Source organism: the organism of the source record quoted next, unplaced genomic scaffold (assembly GCF_019419815.1).
Source record: "Pyrus x bretschneideri cultivar Hongxiangsu unplaced genomic scaffold, Pyrus_bretschneideri_v1 Contig4, whole genome shotgun sequence".
In the NCBI taxonomy this organism is placed as follows: domain Eukaryota; kingdom Viridiplantae; phylum Streptophyta; class Magnoliopsida; order Rosales; family Rosaceae; genus Pyrus; species Pyrus x bretschneideri.
This window is the reverse complement of record NW_025999723.1, coordinates 6,748,130-6,766,923: the sequence shown is the minus strand read 5'-3', so window position 1 is coordinate 6,766,923 and position 18,794 is coordinate 6,748,130. Positions and strand designations below refer to the sequence as shown.

Sequence of the window (18,794 nt, the reverse complement as noted above, 5' to 3'; positions counted from 1 at the left end):
AAGTAATATTCCACACTAATCTACACTAAAGGGAAGAGGAAGGGTTTGAACTTGAAATAGTAGGTTGAAGAGGAATACCCTAACCCACTTCATTTCATGTGAATTTATCCCAGTAAAGTTATGATCTTGAATTTGATTTTGAAACGATAGAGGGTGATAATGGATTGCATTATTGTTTTCAGTTATATTGGAGGGATTTGAACATTAGACCTATATTGATCCTAATCCACCACCCCACCCTCTTTCATGCACGGTCACACGACTTGGACTAACTCCAAGGTTTAGGTCTGCATCCTCTCTTCCATCGATATAATATAAAGTAATGTTACACTTACTACATTTTTATACCTCATATGTACCATATCAATAGTAGAGGTGGGATTCCTCATTTTTTTTAAGAGAGATGCTATAAATATGATATGAAAACGGCTTCCCACTTAATGTTGAATACACCACACTATATTAAATGATTTATACATCTAATATCCAATGACAATTTTGACCTTATAAGGATTTAAAAAAATAAAATAGAAATTAACTACACCCCCAAATAACTCCTAACGTGCATATTTCAAAATTATTTATCTTTTGTCAATATTTCAACTCTCAAAACCAATCGCAACCTCCATTGTAGAACAGATCCACTCATTCCTTAGGGCCGAGCGGGTGGGATGCCATTAACTTACAAAATGCTAATGGCAAAAAACATTCACTCATTCTTCAGAGCCATTGTTGACCTTTACATGCGCTTTTAGTTGTGTCTCGTGGTTCAGACAGGCAAATTACACATTCTTTGTGCAAATCACCTTCAACTGAATTACTAATGCCAGATATCTCATGTAGTTCATACCTCATCCCATTCACCCAAAGAATTTTCTTTACAACCCTAACTTGGAATTCACCTTTCTCCCTCTAAAATAACCTGAGTTATCTAGGAGTTTGTTGTTATAAACACGAAGCTTCCCTCTGATCTATCATGGGCAGAAGGGCACAGCTATTTATATATATATATATATCCAAGTCCGCTACTTTCAGTAACCTTGTATCCTCAAACATTAAGAAGTTAATTCCAGTTTCGTGGGGCTGCCTAAACTTGTGGCCCAGGCCTCGTTCAAAATGTACCATCATAGGTGGATGAAGGTTAAAATGAATTGTCATTTTTAGGATACACCCCATTGCTGATCAATGTTCACTAGTTAGAAAAACATTGAGCAAATCCTTGTTACTAAACAATAATTTAAGGGAAAAAGTTGAGCAAATCGATCATTGTATGAGATGAATGATTTTGTAACAAATGAGACATAGCACAAACAAAAAATGAAGAAAGAAACCATTGTGAAGAGTGTGGAAATGTATGTAGAAAATGTGAGGTGTATGTAGAAAATGTAAGGTGTATGTTGAGAATGGGGTGTGAGGGTATTATGGGAAAACACATGAGGTGTATTATATTTGGGAGTCTTAACGAAACACTCCTGGTACTATTCACTTTTAACATTAATGACATTTTTATTATGAAAAGTGGTACTATTCACTTAAAACATTATTTTGTCCTTTTGATTAAAACTAAAGTTTTTTAGGACATTTTTGGTTAGTTTTCCTAAATTTTAAATGAAAAAGTAAATGTGGGATGTATTAAGTTTCCGGAGTGTATTCAACAATATGTGGGGAGTTAACATAACAAGCCTATGAAAAATGTGATAACAATAGCATTTTCTAGTGTATATGTATCTTTGGCTACTGATCAACTAGATATGTTAAGAAATTGCTCTAATGAATATAGGGGCGTGTTTACGTGTCGTAATCGGAATCAATTTAAGGAATTGTATTCCGACTACGGAGTACTCCTTCGTTTACTTAACTTTGGGAAATTAAATTGTATGTGGGGTCCACACCAATTTGGGAATCTCACTCCTTATTTTGGAGGAATTGGACTCCCTACATGAGGGAGGTATTTCAAGTCCTGGACACCTGAGGAATCCATAATGGATTTCTTCTACCAATTATGCCCTCTCTTGTTTCTAATTATCCCAACATTGCCCTTCATTTGACACTCATCCAGCCATGCTCATTCTCCATCTCTGCCGCATCACATACCTAGCCTAGTCTCCATACATTTCACCGAATCGCTGGACTCTTACCTGAATTCGACCGTTGCACTCTTAACCGACGTAGTGGACCAAGATCGAAACGGGGACGAGACCGATCCGCGTTGGACCATGAATTGCCTAATTATGGGGCGGTGGCTATGGAGGCATAAGGGGGTGGAAGATAGAGACAGGGCAAGGAAAGGCAAGAGTGGGTGGAGGGTAATGCAACTGGACCTTCAGGATGAAAGGGAGGCGTGGGAAAGATAGAGATGTGAGGGATGGATGGAAATAACCATCTTTTAATAAATAAAACGTATTTATATATTTTTATATAGATAAATTTTATTCTATAAATTTAATTAAGAAATTTAATTTAATTAATTAGTATGAAAATAATTTATTTATGTAAGGGCAACTTAGTAATCAATTAATTACGATTGAAGTGAATTAATAAACAACTTATATGGACTCAACATCATCCTCAATCCGATTCTAGACAATTTTAGTAAACAACTTCAATGTGAATCTGATTCTAATTCCACCTTATTTCAATCCCTCCTCAATCTAATTCCTCCTCAATTCAATTCTTTTCAATCTAATTACGGATTAGTAAACGTGCCCATAGTAATAATCGAGGCATGTGGCTTAACATAAAGGAGTCTACGGCTCTTCAACTTATATATAAATGATTATATATGCACAGTCAATGAAAAAACCTTAATACATATGCATGATATTATATAAAGATTCCAAATCAGTCATTGCCAGAGTATTACTTCGGAAAAATCATTGTGTCTGATTGACTATTTATCACCAGATCGATTGGGATAGACTTTGGTATGAAAAGAAAAGAGATTCTTATAAAACGCGTTAATCTAAAAATAAAAGAAATAATGAAATAAGAAACAAGTGTAATATGGTGGAAGTCTGAGAAAGTAAAAAAAAATTATATTTCGTATTTGACTGGCCGCCGGTGGCGTTTATTTTCCGTTTAGTGGTCTCTTGGTAATTAAAACCGCAATAAAAAAAAGTCCACTAGAAATTTTTTTTTTTTTTTTAAAAATACCTTTTTACGCAGAGTCACATAATGTATAAGCCATGCAGCACGGGATTTGCCTAACAGGAAAATTGTCTGCAAATTGAGCACAATTTATTGGACTTTATTTGGTTGAAAGCTTGAAAGGTCATCGTTCTTAAGTTTCACAGAAAGAGTCTAACAAACCCACCCCACCCCCCAAACACAACTACTCCATTGTAGCTAGGGTTTTGGTCATCAGAGAAGACTTTTCATACTCTCATATTGTTAAGAGATAATTGATCAACTTTAACACCTCTGCATGTATATAGTCAGCCAGTCAGACTATTGGATTTGGCTTTCAGTTCATACACAATTTACCAGTAATTCAGTATATAAAGCGACGTTATCCATTTGTGCGTATGCAAGCAGCCCACGTAAGCAAATGACATTGGCAGTTTGCATGTATTTTCCCCTGATTGCGGGACACGTAAAAAAGAGAAGAGAAGACTTTACACGATTCGCCAACCTCAACACTAAGTATAGGGATGATGACTAGTTAACAACCTAATTAGGCTAGAGTATTGAATTTCATACGACACCTCAACATTTGGTAGAGAGTTTTGAGATAAGCTTCAAATATGCATAATTGAGTGCAAACTATGCATATTAATTAGATCCTAGCCGCATGTAAAGTGACTTTCTTATCACACATAGTTAACTATAATGAATAAGATTAACTGCTCTAAAGTGACAATAAACATGTTATCTAAAATAACTAATTAAATAGTTGGTGGTGCACCTCACGCATATTAAGGGCTGGTTTGGTATTATTGTGCTTTGAAAAAAAAATGTTTCTGCTGTGCTATGAGAATAAGCAGCTGTGAAATAAAGCAGCAGAGTGTTTGGTAAGTTTTTTTGTAAAAGTGCTTTTGAAAAAAAAAAAAAAAGGCAGTATTATAGTGTTTGGTAAACTTTTATGTAAAACAGATGTGAAAAAATACCGGTTTTTCAAAGCTGGGTTTTGCAGCTTCTTGTTTTTGGCTTTTTTCCACCCAAAACTGTGAAAAAAAGCTGAAGCTGAATGTTTACCAAACACAAAAACAGCTCCCATCTTTTTTTTATACCAGCTTTTTTCAGAATCACCTCTGTATCAAACTAGACCTAATTAGAACTAATCAGGTCTAAAGTAGCTTTTTACCACACATATTTCGATTATAAAGAATAAAATTAATAGTATTAATTGGTGGGTTAAATATGTCATTTTATCTTACAATATTCCTTAATTGTATTAATTTTACTAGTTTACTTCAGAGGCATTTTAAGAGTTTTTATTTACTTTTTTTTTTTTTTTAATATTAGGCGATAGTAAGAGATGGTGAAATTGAACTCAACATCTCCGGTACGAGGATGAAACTTCTCTACCAACTGATTTTTTTCCCTTTGCGTTTTAAGATATTAAAAAAAATTAATCATACATGTCCTTAATTTATAGTATGCCAGACTCTAGAAAAGTATAAGCAAGATACATGCATATGGAGCATGAAAGGCTCTTGCGATTTAGGCATCATATTTGGATTCACATGGACAATATTTTATTCGGTATTCATCGAGACATGATCATGCATCTACGTGTGAAACATTTCCACTAGAAAAGATATATCAAAATGCAAAGTTACCAATTAATTGCAGAGCCCAGATATTAGTTATAATTATGTATTTTATGGTTGAACTTCTAGTCTTTTTAAATCTAAAATTGGCATTAATTTCTCGGTACTTATCTTTTTCATTGTTCTGGATTTCTGTGCTGACTCAGACTCATCGTGGATGCTTCCTCTTTCATAGAGAGAGCAAGAAAAATGTGCAAATCTTCTTGAAGTTGAAGATTCTAGGAAAGACACACTGCAGACTAGTTCTGCAGTACTTCTTGCTATATGTAGTCACGTCATGCTTACATAGTCAATTACTACGTGGTTCTATTCCCTATAATTTATATCCTGCAATTCACTCTAACCAATCAAGAAATTTTAAAACCTAATTTTTTATTTCCTATATATTTATATATTCCCCATTACACTACTCTCCTGTTTAAGAAAATGAATTTCTTATCCAGCAAGAAACAACGACTTTATTGTCATTATTCTGAATTGTGCAACCACATCTATCAAAGTCAAAATCCATCTCACTGATCACCTTACAAAGAAAAAGTAGCAAACCAACAATATTCCCTATAAATACCAAACCCCCTAAACCCCAAAAGTTCCATTCCTTTAATGTGTTCATTTTGAACTGTTCAATCATCACCAAAGTTCCAAAAAGTCATACCCTTTTGTTCAAACATCCTCATTTTATACAATCTCTTGTGTATGAACATGAAGAGAAGCATCGCAGATGTGAGAGAACTTGATCACGGCCTAACCGTGGCCAACTGTTTGATGCTACTGTCCCGTGGCATCAACAACAACGATAATCAATATGACTCCTTCTCCGTCTCCAGCCGGGTTTTCGAGTGCAAGACCTGTAACCGCCAGTTCCCTTCGTTCCAAGCGCTCGGAGGTCATCGAGCCAGCCACAAGAAGCCCAGGTTAACCGGACCATCAGGAGATGGAAACAGCAATAGTTCTGACCAGAGCCTGTCACAGGGGTCATCACCAAAGCCCAAGACACACGAGTGCAACATATGTGGCCTAGAGTTTGCTATAGGGCAGGCGTTGGGTGGTCACATGAGGAGGCACAGGGTAGCCTTGAGCAGTAGTAATACTACTAGCAATATTCATGATCGATATTCGAGTTCGATGAGTCTGAATCCTCAGCCTGCGCAAGTATTTCAAGTTTTGAAGAAGACGAATAGCGGTAGGAGAGCTATGTGTTTGGATCTGAACTTGACGCCATTAGAGAATGACTTGGAGATTCTTCAGCTAGGGAAAGCAGCTCCACTTGTTGGGTTTTTCTAGTTATATATATAGAGAGATGATCGGTGCTTTAATTCATTTGTATGATTGTAATTAATCACGTAGGGTTTGCTGATGAGGTTTACCGCGGTTCTTCTCTTTTTGGTTCCACCGATAGGTCGATCCATCAGTGTTTGTTCATTGTAGAATTTTACACAATATGGATGCCTTTGTTTTGTTATTGGTTTTGTTTATTATTTGGGAAATGATCTCCAAACACTTTTATTTTCTCTCCATGCGCACCATTGTTTATTTTGGTTTTTATTCAATAAAATAAAGGAGATCCTTGCATGATGGCATGGGTTCAAATCTCGTTAGTGGCTAATCTAACTTCTAATCTAAAAAATCTATCGTTTGACAAAATAAAATAACGGAGAAACAAGGGATCAAAATACACTAAGTACTGCATGTTGGAAAATATTAGTATTTATGTTTATTTTAGTATTTGGCCGGTTTTCCATGTTAGTTTAGGAATTGGGTCTAGCCCATCCGAGTTAGGGTTTCTTAGGTTTAGTTCTCTATAAATATTGCTTGTCATTTGGTTTGAGAAATAAGTGAGTCACGATGTAGCCTCTTGAGGGTTTGTAGCCGTTTCGGCATTCTTATTTATTTAATAGTATTCTTCTTATTTTGTAGGCTTGTTCGTCTTGCACTTTGATATTCAACTTGGTATCAGTTGATGGGTGTCAATTTGTTTGTATCAGTTTTGTTTCCGTCATCTTCCGCTGTTTGTGTTTCCGTTTTAGATTCGTCTAGAAAATTGTCGTTGTTCATGGTGGTAAAAATCTGTTTGCTTGTTTGTCGTGCAAAGCATCCATAGTCGAATCCGTTCTTGTCGCCACCACCACCATCTGCACGAACCATCTGCTGCAATGCCTTTATTTTGCTCAACTTGGTTGACTTGGTTGCTGCATGAATTGAAGAAAGCAGGAGTAAAGAAGGAAGAGAGGAAAAAAAAAAAAAAGAAAGGAAAAAAGAGGGAAAATAAAGGAAAAGGAAAAAGTTTTTGAAAAAAAAAAATTGGTTAGGTTTTGAGGCCCACACGAGCAAGGAGAAAAGATTGGCTTTTTTGAAGTCTCTGAGGCACACACAGAGGCTGTTGGTTTATTTGAATGATTCGGAGTCTGTTGTTGTCCTCCGTGACGATTGCTTGAGTGTTTGGATTGGTGACTACTCGAGTGACGTTGTGAAATTTGGATTTTTTTCCTTGTTTGTTCAGGTTTGTTCAAAAGCTTGCTATTGGCATGAAAATTTTACACTGGCACTGACATTGGAATCTTGCACTTGCACTGATGGAATTTCCTATTGAAATTGGCATAAGAAATTAGCATAACAAGCTTGCATCCACATCGTCTGTTGGCAAACTCATGTCGTGTACCACCATGAATTTGATCCCAGGGGGAGGGGGTGTTGTTGGAAAATATTAGTATTTATGTTTATTTTAGTATTTGCATTTTCCTTGTTAGTTTAGGAATTGGGTCTAGCTCATCCGATTTAGGGTTTCTTAGGTTTAGTTCTCTATAAATATTGATTGTCATTTAGTTTGAGAAATAAGTGAGTCACGATGTAGCCTCTTGGGGGTTTGTAGCCGGTTCAGCATTCTTATTTATTTAATAGTATTCTTCTTATTTTATAAGCTTGTTCGTCACGCACTCTGATATTCAACTAGTACATGATCCTTTCCCTATTTACGAAATTTATGAGTTTGTGGATAAACAAGACAAAAGAAGAAAAGTATTGAGTAGGACGGTCATGATCAGTTGATCAAAGCATGTAATTAATTTCCTCACATAATTAGATCGATTACCAGAATTACTTGGTCTGATCTCTTGAACATATTGATCAATAAGTAATTTCTGATGGCAATGAAACTAATCAACGTAGTTAATCAAATAAAATTTGTTAATTAGTTCAATATTGTACATAAACATGTCAACTGATTTGAAAAGCTGCTGATTCAAAGCGAGTCAACATCTTGTATTTAATATTGGTTGAGAATCTTTCTTCAAATAATCACTCTATATGTATATATGTAATGTTAGGGAAATCAAATTTTTTTAAAATCAAATAATGTGGTTGTAGATGATTGAATTATTAATTAAGTGTTGATTAATGTGCATATTTCTTATTGGTGACACATCATTTGGTTTGCAATTTGGTTTAAAAAATTTGATCTCCCTAACATTATCCACTATATATAGTTGCAAAATACAATCATATATGATTATTGTAAAAACTTTCTCATGTCTAAAGCAGCAGCCACTTTTTCTATCTACATCTCAAATAATCAGTACTCATAATTTAAGTGATTAAGAGCATTTACTCTTACATTTGCATTGAATCCACCTCCCCATTTTAACTAGTAGTAGCTTTACCACTTCAACAACAAGAAAATAAATTCTGAACCGAAGTCGCTTCTTAAGTGGGAGGATTAAGTTTCAAAAAAGTCAAAACCATGATGCCGTTTCAAGACGTATATTAATGAAAATCTTATCATAGGGTTGCTTTCGTGCAAGTCTTTCCAAAAAGCTTCTGGAATTTAGAAATTGTATTAGGTGCGTTTTGTTGAACATGTATATAGGATTTTAGATATATGAGTAAATACTCTTAATTATTTAAGTTACAAATCCAATGTGAATAGTGAATAGGAATCTAATGCATGCATCATGAATTTGTCTATAAAATAGTGTTATTACAATGTATGGATGCATGAAAGTTCCCAAATAAAGAAGCAGTAACAAAATCAAGAAGGTTAAAACGAGTAGTTGATGAATCCCACCACCACCCTCCCAAAATCAAGAAGGGGAAAACGAGTAGTTGATGAATCCCACCACCACCCTCCCTCCCCACCAAAAAAGAAAAAAGAAAAACGAGTAGCACTTATTAATGTGATGACTCCCCTTCCCTTGGTAAATAAATACCATGGGCACAATAGTCTATAGATTCTTTGATAATTAAGCTGAACTTACTTGGCTAATAAGATAGTATGAACGATACTTAATTGCCCTTGACTTTGCCCAAAAATTAAATTGTGTGTCTCGTCCATCATCACTAACCTCATTTTCGATCTCCCATCACTGTCATCATTTTTTTATTATATAGTCCCAATTTATGGTCACATAAAGTATGGACTCCAAGGGTAGATGAAGGTTGATTTTGGTTATTCCTGTTTTGTGGGTCTTACAAATATGAATACTTAGAAATCAATTATGTGACAATTAATTTTCGGACTCATTTTATAATTATTTTTTTTTAATTTTAAGTCCATTTTTTGTGTTTGAAATATGAAAAAAGTATATGAGTGAAGGGATAAAAAAAAAAGGGTGATAGGAAGAACGAAAAAAGAATGTGAAGGATAAAAACAAAATCTTGAAAGTGAAAACGATTTACAATAGACTTTTGTTTTTGGTTTTCATTTTGTATGCGTTTCTCTATACACTTCTACATCTCTACTACCATCCTTCCTCTATTCTTCTATATCCCTCGTGTATTTCTCCTATATCTACACTATAGGTTGGCCCAACTCAATCCTCTCGTACTAGGGTTGGCTCCTCATAGTTCTCCCTTCAATAAGAGTAAATATAGGAATAGAACTATCTCCCGATGTTCTAAACCCAACTCATGTACTACTCAAATCAGAACGAAACACAAAAATAAAATGGTCATTGAATGACCCCTTAACATTTACCCAATATTGGTGTTATGTTTTAACAAGGTTTCCCACTCAGGTAAAAAATTATTTTCTAGGATGGTGATGACGTTGGTAGCTCAATAGTTGGTGCAATTGGAAACAATTTTGGTTCAACTTTTCCAAACAAAAGAAATCGTGTCAAACGTTTTTGCAAGACTCCTACTGAAACATTACTAAGACCTGCACAGTAAGATTGGATCAGGCTGAAGTTCCTTAGTTGGCTTGAACTTTATCTAATTTGGGCAGCAATTGCCAACCGTGTCAAACATTTGAATCACACGTTCAAGCAAATGTAATCAACTTAATAGAGTGTTAGATTCGCTAAGTACATAAATAATTAAATATCTTAATATTACCTAACAAGAGTAATTGTCCGTATAGATTTACAAACATATAAAAAAAGGGATGTGATATCTACACATCTTATTTTACTTCTCACACACCTTTTTAATTTTTGACCGTCGGATCGGATGAATTGAAAAAGATCAATGGACATAAATTATCAAGGGGTGTGTGAGAAATAAAATGAGGTGTGTGGATAACACACCCCTAAAAAAATACTCTGTGCGCGCGCTACATGTGGCCATATATAACTTTATTTACACAAGAATTCTAATAATAATCTGACCAAAAACAATATGCGAAGCACATGTTAATCGAGTAAGTGATGACATGCGGAAAATGTAGTGAAAAGATTTGTTAGCAACTCACTACTAGCTAGGCACACCAATACTGACATAACTTAATCAACTGTACAGTTCGAGAATTTAGATTTTATCAAAAAGACCTCAATACAATAAGAAGTGAAACTTTTCAATAAAAGTTGGGGGAAGTTTTTAAAATATCATATAAATTTAAACACTTTTACCAATTTGTCATATGCACTAAAAGTTTAAGCGATTTGTCATATCAACTTTCTAAAATCATTAATTTATCATATACCCTTAACTCCGTTAGGTTTTTCATCCAAAATAGGTCGGTAGGCAGCTAAGTCAATAGTAGCTCAATTCAAGTCAAGGCATGAAGCTCCAAGTTCTGTTACTAGTTCTAATTTGATACGAGTTTATATTTTTTAGGAATTAGTTGGATATATGACATGATATAATTTTGATTCAGTTTCTTTCCAGTATAATCCTCAAAACATATATCACATGTTCTTCAACCCATGGTAGGCCAAGTCTAGAAGTAATTGGTAATTGAATTTATAGCCTTGTAGTCGCCATGGTGACCTCCCCTAATAGTGAATCCTCAATTCCATTGCATTATTAGTTTCTACATCGTTTTCCATACCAAATTTCCATTTTAATTTGAACGGAGTGCACTTCAAAGTCTGCATGTTCATTAATTATTTTGTATGCAACTAGTTTGAATAATGGAGAGGAAGAGAGGGATATATAACAAATTACTTAATAAATTAAGGTATAAAAAGATCTCAAAAGCCATATTCATATATTTACGAGACAAGGTCGTAGCTCTTAGTAGTGTGGAAATTGAACTGGGTTAGTACTGACTTAAGATACCGAAATACTAGACTGACTGGCGCCTAATATTGTAACATATATTGCATGTCTCTTTGTCATGCTCAAAAGTTGGAATTATAATTTATAGAGGTTGGACTAATAGGGAGTGAGCTCATGAGAAACATGGCTTTTATTTCATCCGGAAGTTGCAACAATAAAGACAAAATTTCACTTGCATTTTATAATTTATCCTGGCTCTAAGAATTCCAGCTCTCGGTGATGATATCACATTTTTCTTAATTTATTTTCTTTACTAGCAAAGAAGGCATAAAAGAAAGAGAGAAAAGTGATCTTAATGTCGTGTCTTAAATTGTTATAATACACGAGAATGGAGATTCAAATTTGAATGTAAGCAATGACGGAGCCACTTTGAGCCTAGAGGGGGCAGATGCCCTTACTCAATTTTTTTGGCAGGAGAAAAATGTACATGCGTGTGATATTAGTATTAACTTTTCCAGTTGTTAATGCCAACTTTGGAAGAGCATTTCCAGTCATGAAATTTCTAAAGAATTTATTGAAAAATTGGATGGGAGACCAATGAATAAATGATAACATGGATTTTTTTCTAGACAAGTATTTGATGATATTGGTAATGAAGTGTCATGCAACGCTTTCAAAACATGAAATCGCATAGAGGGATAGTATAATATGTTGTATGAAAAATCTTATGGATAAGTATTTTGTTTAGTAAATTATTTATCTTCTAATTTGTGACTCTTTTATTTAAGGATACCCCGATCTATACGGATCTTTCTGGCTTCATTCAGAATCTCTTAATGTAAGAGGGTCGATACTACTTTATCAATTAACGTAACCCACGTCTATAGCTATATCCTTGAGCATAAATGATTAAAACTAAATTTAAAAACTTGATCAAAATATGAAGTTTTTATCGTCACTGTCCCAATCAGCATGCAGTAATATTAATGTCATTGCTATCGTCTTTGCCAAATGTCAACGTTTATATAAACGGTTAGGTTTACATGGTTGCCTAATTATATACCTTGTTGTACAAACATAAACATTAATTAGGTCAAATTATCCACTAATTAGGGGCCAATCCAATGGTTAAGTTAATATAATATAGACAACATGTGGTATAGAAAGCAGAAAGATAATTTGCTGTGTGCTTTCCACACGACTTTGTATATTTATTATCAGAAAGTCACTACTTTACCGTAAACATGTACAAGGTTTTGGATAATACTAATCTATGCTCTAGTTGTTAGCCAAAAGGCTAAGAATACAAGTTTCCAAAAAAAAAAAAGGCTAAGAAAAATACATCTCTGGTCCGGCTATAAATTTAGCATTTATTTATTACCGACTTTAACTTATATTTAAAAGAGATTTTTAAATGTGACTGATTATATATGTATGTGGTTCATTATTCTATTAAATGAGATGTCGGGTTTCCATCAATGCGTTCTGAATTCGAAACTCCCCTCTCCTAAATTATTATAGTAATTTCGAACCCTCTCTCACTTCTTAATAATGATAAAAAAAAAAAAAAAAATATTACTGATTGTATAGGCCTAATAAGAGCTTGGACGGAGGAATTGCATGAATGACATGGCTGGCCTAAACTAAGGGCTCCCTCTCTTGATGGCGAGAATTTTGATTAACCGACACTAGTAGTCGATTCGAAGAAAAAACAAGCATGATATGAGATTTGCGGTAGAAAATTCCGATAATAAATTACTTGAGAATAAATTGCGTGATGAGAAATACTCTTGTGTGTGTACAACAGATGATAAAACAGATTCTTTCTCCTTTAAGAATTAATGAACAAGCAACCAGTTCAAACTCCATTGAGTGTGAATAATGCTATTGGGTAGCTGAGAAATTGGTGCAACTCTAATACTTGTGTTTTGGTTTGACTCTGACTTAGAATAACAAGAATGCAATGAATAAGAAGAACGCATATTGTTTACCAAAAAAAAATAAGAAGAAAAAGAACCCATAATATTACACGTTCTTGGACGGATTTTAGCTTTATTGTCAAAATCTCATGCTCTCTAAGTTGACTTCCCCCATTTGCCCATCCCCATTGTTAGAACTGATCTAGTTGGATTTGAATTGCTTGTCTGAAAATGAAGGTGATTTCTGTATATTTATTTTCTCCTCTGAACGCATGTGTTTATTTTTAATCTTAAATAATAAATGAAAGAAAAATCATGAGAATACACATACAAAGAAAATTGAAGTGCGAAATCATTCTTTGTCCGAAATTGGATCTAAAAAAGAAAATTAATGTTATGTATTACGCACTTATGTTGTCACATCAAGCAAGTGCTAACGTTAAGAGTTGGCCAACACAATCATAATATGCTTGGGTCAAATTACCTTAAAAACGATGACCAACAAAAACTTGAAACTAGTGTGGGATCCTCGATGATCTGCTGCTAAGATAACAGATTTTGTATGTTCAAACTTCCATGCAGTGATTTACGACCGGTCTTATCTTACTCCTGACCCCACAACACCAACGGTTCCACCATCCAGCCGCCTTACCCGGCCCGTGGAAGAGAAGTTGCTAAGGCTCCAGGGTCAAGAAAACTTTGACAAGTGTTTTTAAATGACTGAAAGCATTTTTAGATAAAATGTTTTTAGAATCAAATCTTAGTGAGAATGCAAGTTAATTTTGGAAAAGCACTTGACGTGCTTTCTATTAAAAGTATCAATCCTAAAAGTGCTTTCATTCATTTAAAATAACTTGCCAAACGAGTCCTAAAACTCTCAGAACCCATTGGATTTCTAGAATATATGATCAGCGTTCGGAAACTTAAAAACAGGAAAATGGCTATGTCAAGGATGTCCTGATTCCTCACGGTTGAACAAGCAGCAGATAACCTTCCAGTTAAAATGCAGGAAAAGTTACAACGCATACGTCCACAGAAAGATTCACATTTCAGTCAGATTACTAAAGCGAAAGTTCCCAAGCTACACAATTGAATTCATATACTAAAACAAATTAATACAAAATTTAATGAAATTTGATGTGCTTTCAAACAAATCTGTCCTGTTTTCCTTTCTTTTCGGCATCAGTGGTTTCAGTTTTGATTTCGATTTCGGTTTCGGTATCGGTTTCGCTGAGAGTGCCAAACTTTTGCTTGAAGGATTCCTGTCTCTGCACCCACATCATGTGCCCCTGAAAACTCACAAAAGTTTTCCACCTTTATTACCACATCCAATGCATAACTAAGAATATATATAAATATGTATATAAAGATAAAAACACCAAATGTACAGTCTCTGTATGTGCGGGTGAAGAAGGAGAAATTAATATACCTGGAGAGAAGCAGCCTCAGGGCCGGTCCTGAGATTTCAGGACCCTGTGCAAAAGTGAATTGGAGGTTAAGAAGTGCCAAGAATTTAATTTAATTTTTTTTATTTTTTTGTCCAAAAAAATAAATTTATTTTTCAATTGAGCTTCTATAAATTCTAATAGCACAAACAAATTTAACAAATCAACAAGTGGAAATGTGACGTATTGTTTTACCTCAACTATTTAGAAGGTCAGGATTCGAATTTTCATGTTATTGTGTGAAATTTTTATATTATTTTATGAAAGCTTATGCATTTAATAAAAATAAACTAAAAAAACGATGGAGACGAGGTTCAAACCCATCCCCTAGGCCAACGTAAAGAAGCAACAATACCACTTGTGCTAAGGCTCAAGTTTGCAATATTCTACACATACTAATATATATACATATATGCATACAAATTTGAAAAATCGGGAGCCCTTCCGATTTGGGGGCCCATGCGGTCCCCTCAGCGCCGGTTCTGAGCCGCCCAAGCAATAAGGAAAGATGGGACCCAGAATTTCTTGTCGTTGAGGAGCTTCGTGGCTTCGATTTCCCAAAACCCTAACCCCCAATTGCAGATACCAATTAGGGTCTGATTCAGAAAGTGAAAACCTTGAGGAGGGTGGTGAGAGAGATGATAAATTTGAGCCTATTGGGTCTGAATCAAATATGGGTCTCTCAGTATTCTGTGGGCTCCAGGCCCAAAAGACTTCCACTTGAAACTTCAAGTCACCTGAGGAGCAAGCTGAAGCTGTTCCTCCAACTTCTACCAGTTTTCTTACCATGATCGTGAAACATGGAGTTCGAACCAGACCATACCATGCACTCGCACCAGCGGCTTCCGAAATTCCTTCCTTGCCATCGACCCGGCAGCACCACAGCCTCCTTTCTCAATGCAAAAGCTTGAAGTCTCTGCGGCAAATCCACGCCCAACTGATAGTCTCAGGCTTCCAGCAAGACCATTCGACACTGACCCATCTCATAAATTCCTACTCTTTGTTCAAAAAATGCGGTTCTGCGCTCTCAGTTTTTTGTTCTGCGCAAAACCCAAGTGTGATTTTGTGGAACTCCATGATTCGAGCTTATACGAGAGCAAACCAGTACAGGGAAGCTCGAAAAATGTACAATTCGATGGTGGAACAAGGCGTAGAGCCGGATAAGTATACCTTCAACTTTGTTTTGAAAGCTTGTACTTCTGCTTTGGATTTCGAAGATGGTGTCTTGGTGCACCGTGAAGTTGCTCGGAAGCGGCTGGACTCTGATGTGTTTATAGGGACCAGTCTCATTGACATGTACTGTAAAATGGGTGACTTAGAGAATGCGCGAGAGGTGTTTAATAGATTGCCTAAGAGAGATGTTGTAGCTTGTAATGCTTTGATTGCGGGTTTATCGCAAAGTGAGGATCCGTGTGAGGCATTGGGGTTTTTCCGGAAGATGCAAACATGGGGGCTGAGGCCGAACTTGGTGAGCTTGGTCAATTTGGTTCCAGCAGTGTCTCGGTTGGCAGATATTGATACTTGTAGGTGTATTCATGGTTATCTGTTGAGGAGGGATTTTAGTTCGGTGGTTTCTAATGGTTTGATTGATATGTACTCCAAGTGTGGAGATGTAGATGCTGCTCACCGGGTTTTTGACATGATGCAGGACCGGGATGATGTTTCGTGGGGAACGATGATGGCAGGGTATGCGAGTAATGGATGTTTTGTTGAGGTTTTGGAGTTATTTGATTGGATTAAAGGAGAGAATACTCCGATGAATAAGGTTTCAATCATAAGTGCTCTTTTGGCTGCTACTGAGATGAGAGATTTAGAGAAAGGGAAGGTGATCCATTTTTGTGCCTCACAACAAGAACTCAATGCTGATGTTTTGGTTGCTACTTCTATAATGACCATGTATGCAAAATGCGGAGAGATAGAGAAGGCTAAACAAATTTTTGAGGGACTAGGGAAAAGAGATTTAGTTTCTTGGGCTGCACTTTTATCTGCTTGTGTCCAATCTGGTTATCCTGAAGCAGCATTGTCTCTCTTTCGAGATGAGCAGAATGAAATTTTGAAACCAGGTGGAATAACGCTGATAAGCGTCCTCTTGGCATGTGCAGAATTATCGTATCTGAAGTTAGGTATGAGCATACATTGCTATGCTCTCAAGGCAAACATTGCTTCCGATATTTCTTTTGGAACAGCCCTAGTCTCCATGTATGCCAAATGTGGAAATTTTACGTCTGCATTAACTCTATTCAATAGAATGCCATGCAAAGATGTTGTGACATGGAATGCTTTGATAAATGCATACACCCAAATTGGTGACGCCTGCCATGCTATAGATATGTTTCGTGAATTATGGTTGTCTGGAATAATGCCTGATGCAGGAACCCTGGTGGGCATTATCTCCGCTTGTAGCATACTGAGTGACCTAGATCAAGGTACCTGTATTCATGGACAAATTATAAAGAATGGGTGTGAGCATGATGTTGCTGTCAAAAATGCTCTTATTAGCATGTATTGCAACATATGCTCAGCTGAACTTCTGTTTAACAGAACCATATTTATGAAGGATGTGGTATCATGGAATGCAATGATGTCCGGATACGTGCAGGCTGGATATGCCAGGGAAGCTATATCTGCTTTTCACCAGATGAAATTGGAGAACGTTCGGCCTAATTTAGTCACATTTGTTTGTATCCTTCCTGCAGTGGCATATCTGGCAGCCCCAAGAGAGGGAATGGTTTTTCATTCTTGCATTATCCAAATGGGGTTTCTGTCCAACACACTTGTGGGAAATAGTCTTATCGATATGTATGCTAAATGCGGACAGCTCAATTATTCAGAGAAATGCTTTAATGAGATGGAGCACAAGGACAAAGTTTCATGGAATGCAATGCTTGCAGCATATGCAGTGCACGGGCAAGGAGTTGATGCAGTTGCACTTTTCTCACTGATGCAAGAGAGTTCTGTCCAAGTTGATTCTGTGTCATTCATCAGTGTTCTGTCCGCTTGCAGACATGCCGGTCTGGTACAAGAAGGAAGGAGTATTTTCCAGGTCATGCATGAAAAGCATCGTCTTGAACCAGAGTTGGAACATTATGCGTGCATGGTAGATCTTTTAGGTCGTGCTGGTTTATTCGATGAAGCTTTAAACTTAATTAATAAAATGCCAATGGAGCCGGATGCTGGAGTCTGGGGAGCGTTATTAGGTGCGTGTAGGGTGCATTCTAATGTGGAGTTAGGAGAAATTGCATTGAGTCATCTTGTTAAGCTTGAGCCTAGAAATGCAGCAAATTACATAGTTTTATCTGATATACATGCTCATTCTGCTAGATGGGGTGATTCTGGCAAGACAAGATCAATGATGAGTGACTCGGGGTTAAAGAGAACACCGGGATGTAGTTGGGTAGAGGTTGAAAACAGGGTCCAGTCTTTTCTGGTGAGTGACTACAACTACCAGCCCCAACTTGAGAGCTGAGAACATGCAGTCTCTGTGAAATAACTTACTTCAAAAGATGGAGAACTTAGACTGATTGGAAGAACTCTCTGTGCTGATGTGCATTGCCATGCTGCAGATTGCGAAGATGAGAAACCGGATAAAAGCTGTCAGTGATGCTATTTGTTTCCGTAATTTTGTGCTGGTATCTGCTCGTGCAAAGATCGCCGGTGAACTGGATGAGAGGTGCACAACTCCCATCATACAAAAGTAAGCAATCACATCTTCAACGAACGATAATTTGTTATCGAAGCTGTGAAGTTGGCTCACTGTCCCCTGCAGTGAATGCTTCAGACTGTATGGAAACAACCAGATTAATCAACTCCAGTAGTCGCCTTTGACAAACACACGAGTGTAAGAAAGAAGGGAATAAAAGAGTATTCAAAACCAAAAGAAAAAGTACTCAATATTTAATGAAATATGTGGTTTTGACATAAAATAGAGGTGTTTGAGGGGACTGTAGCGCTTGTAATAATAAAGAGGCCTTTTGCATGTGCAGGAGAGCGCGGAGAGGCTAATTTAAATTAAAGGAAAAAGAGAATGTTGTTGAAACTAAGTTTGAAATATAAAAATACAGCATATTGGATGAGGATTAATTAAAGAAAAAAAGAGAATGTTGTTAAAACTAAGTTTGAAATATAAAAAAACAACGTATTGGATGAGGATTATTTTTAAGGAAAACTAATAAAAAGGGTTTGAAAACTTTGAGTTTTAACGATAAGAACAAAATAAAGGGTAAAGT

At 36.0% G+C, this 18,794-nt stretch overlaps 2 protein-coding genes across 3 annotated transcripts; both read left to right on the top strand.

Moving 5' to 3' along the window:
* The first annotated feature begins 5,351 nt into the window (after positions 1–5,351).
* On the top strand, positions 5,352–6,345 carry LOC103948389 (zinc finger protein ZAT12-like). The gene has a single exon (XM_009359416.3). The coding sequence runs from the start codon at positions 5,469–5,471 to the stop codon at positions 6,054–6,056; it is 588 nt and encodes a 195-aa protein (XP_009357691.2). The 5' UTR covers positions 5,352–5,468; the 3' UTR covers positions 6,057–6,345.
* An 8,786-nt stretch (positions 6,346–15,131) lies between these two features.
* Positions 15,132–18,653, top strand: LOC103948390 (pentatricopeptide repeat-containing protein At2g39620). 2 transcript variants are annotated; one of them, XM_048565081.1, is made up of 2 exons: positions 15,132–17,765; positions 17,890–18,653. In XM_048565081.1, the coding sequence occupies exons 1-2, from the start codon at positions 15,356–15,358 to the stop codon at positions 17,919–17,921; spliced, it is 2,442 nt and encodes an 813-aa protein (XP_048421038.1). In that variant the 5' UTR covers positions 15,132–15,355; the 3' UTR covers positions 17,922–18,653. The 2 variants fall into 2 exon arrangements, with proteins under 2 accessions (XP_048421038.1, XP_009357692.2); XM_009359417.3 differs by having other exon boundaries at positions 15,134–18,650.
* The last annotated feature ends 141 nt before the right edge of the window (positions 18,654–18,794 follow it).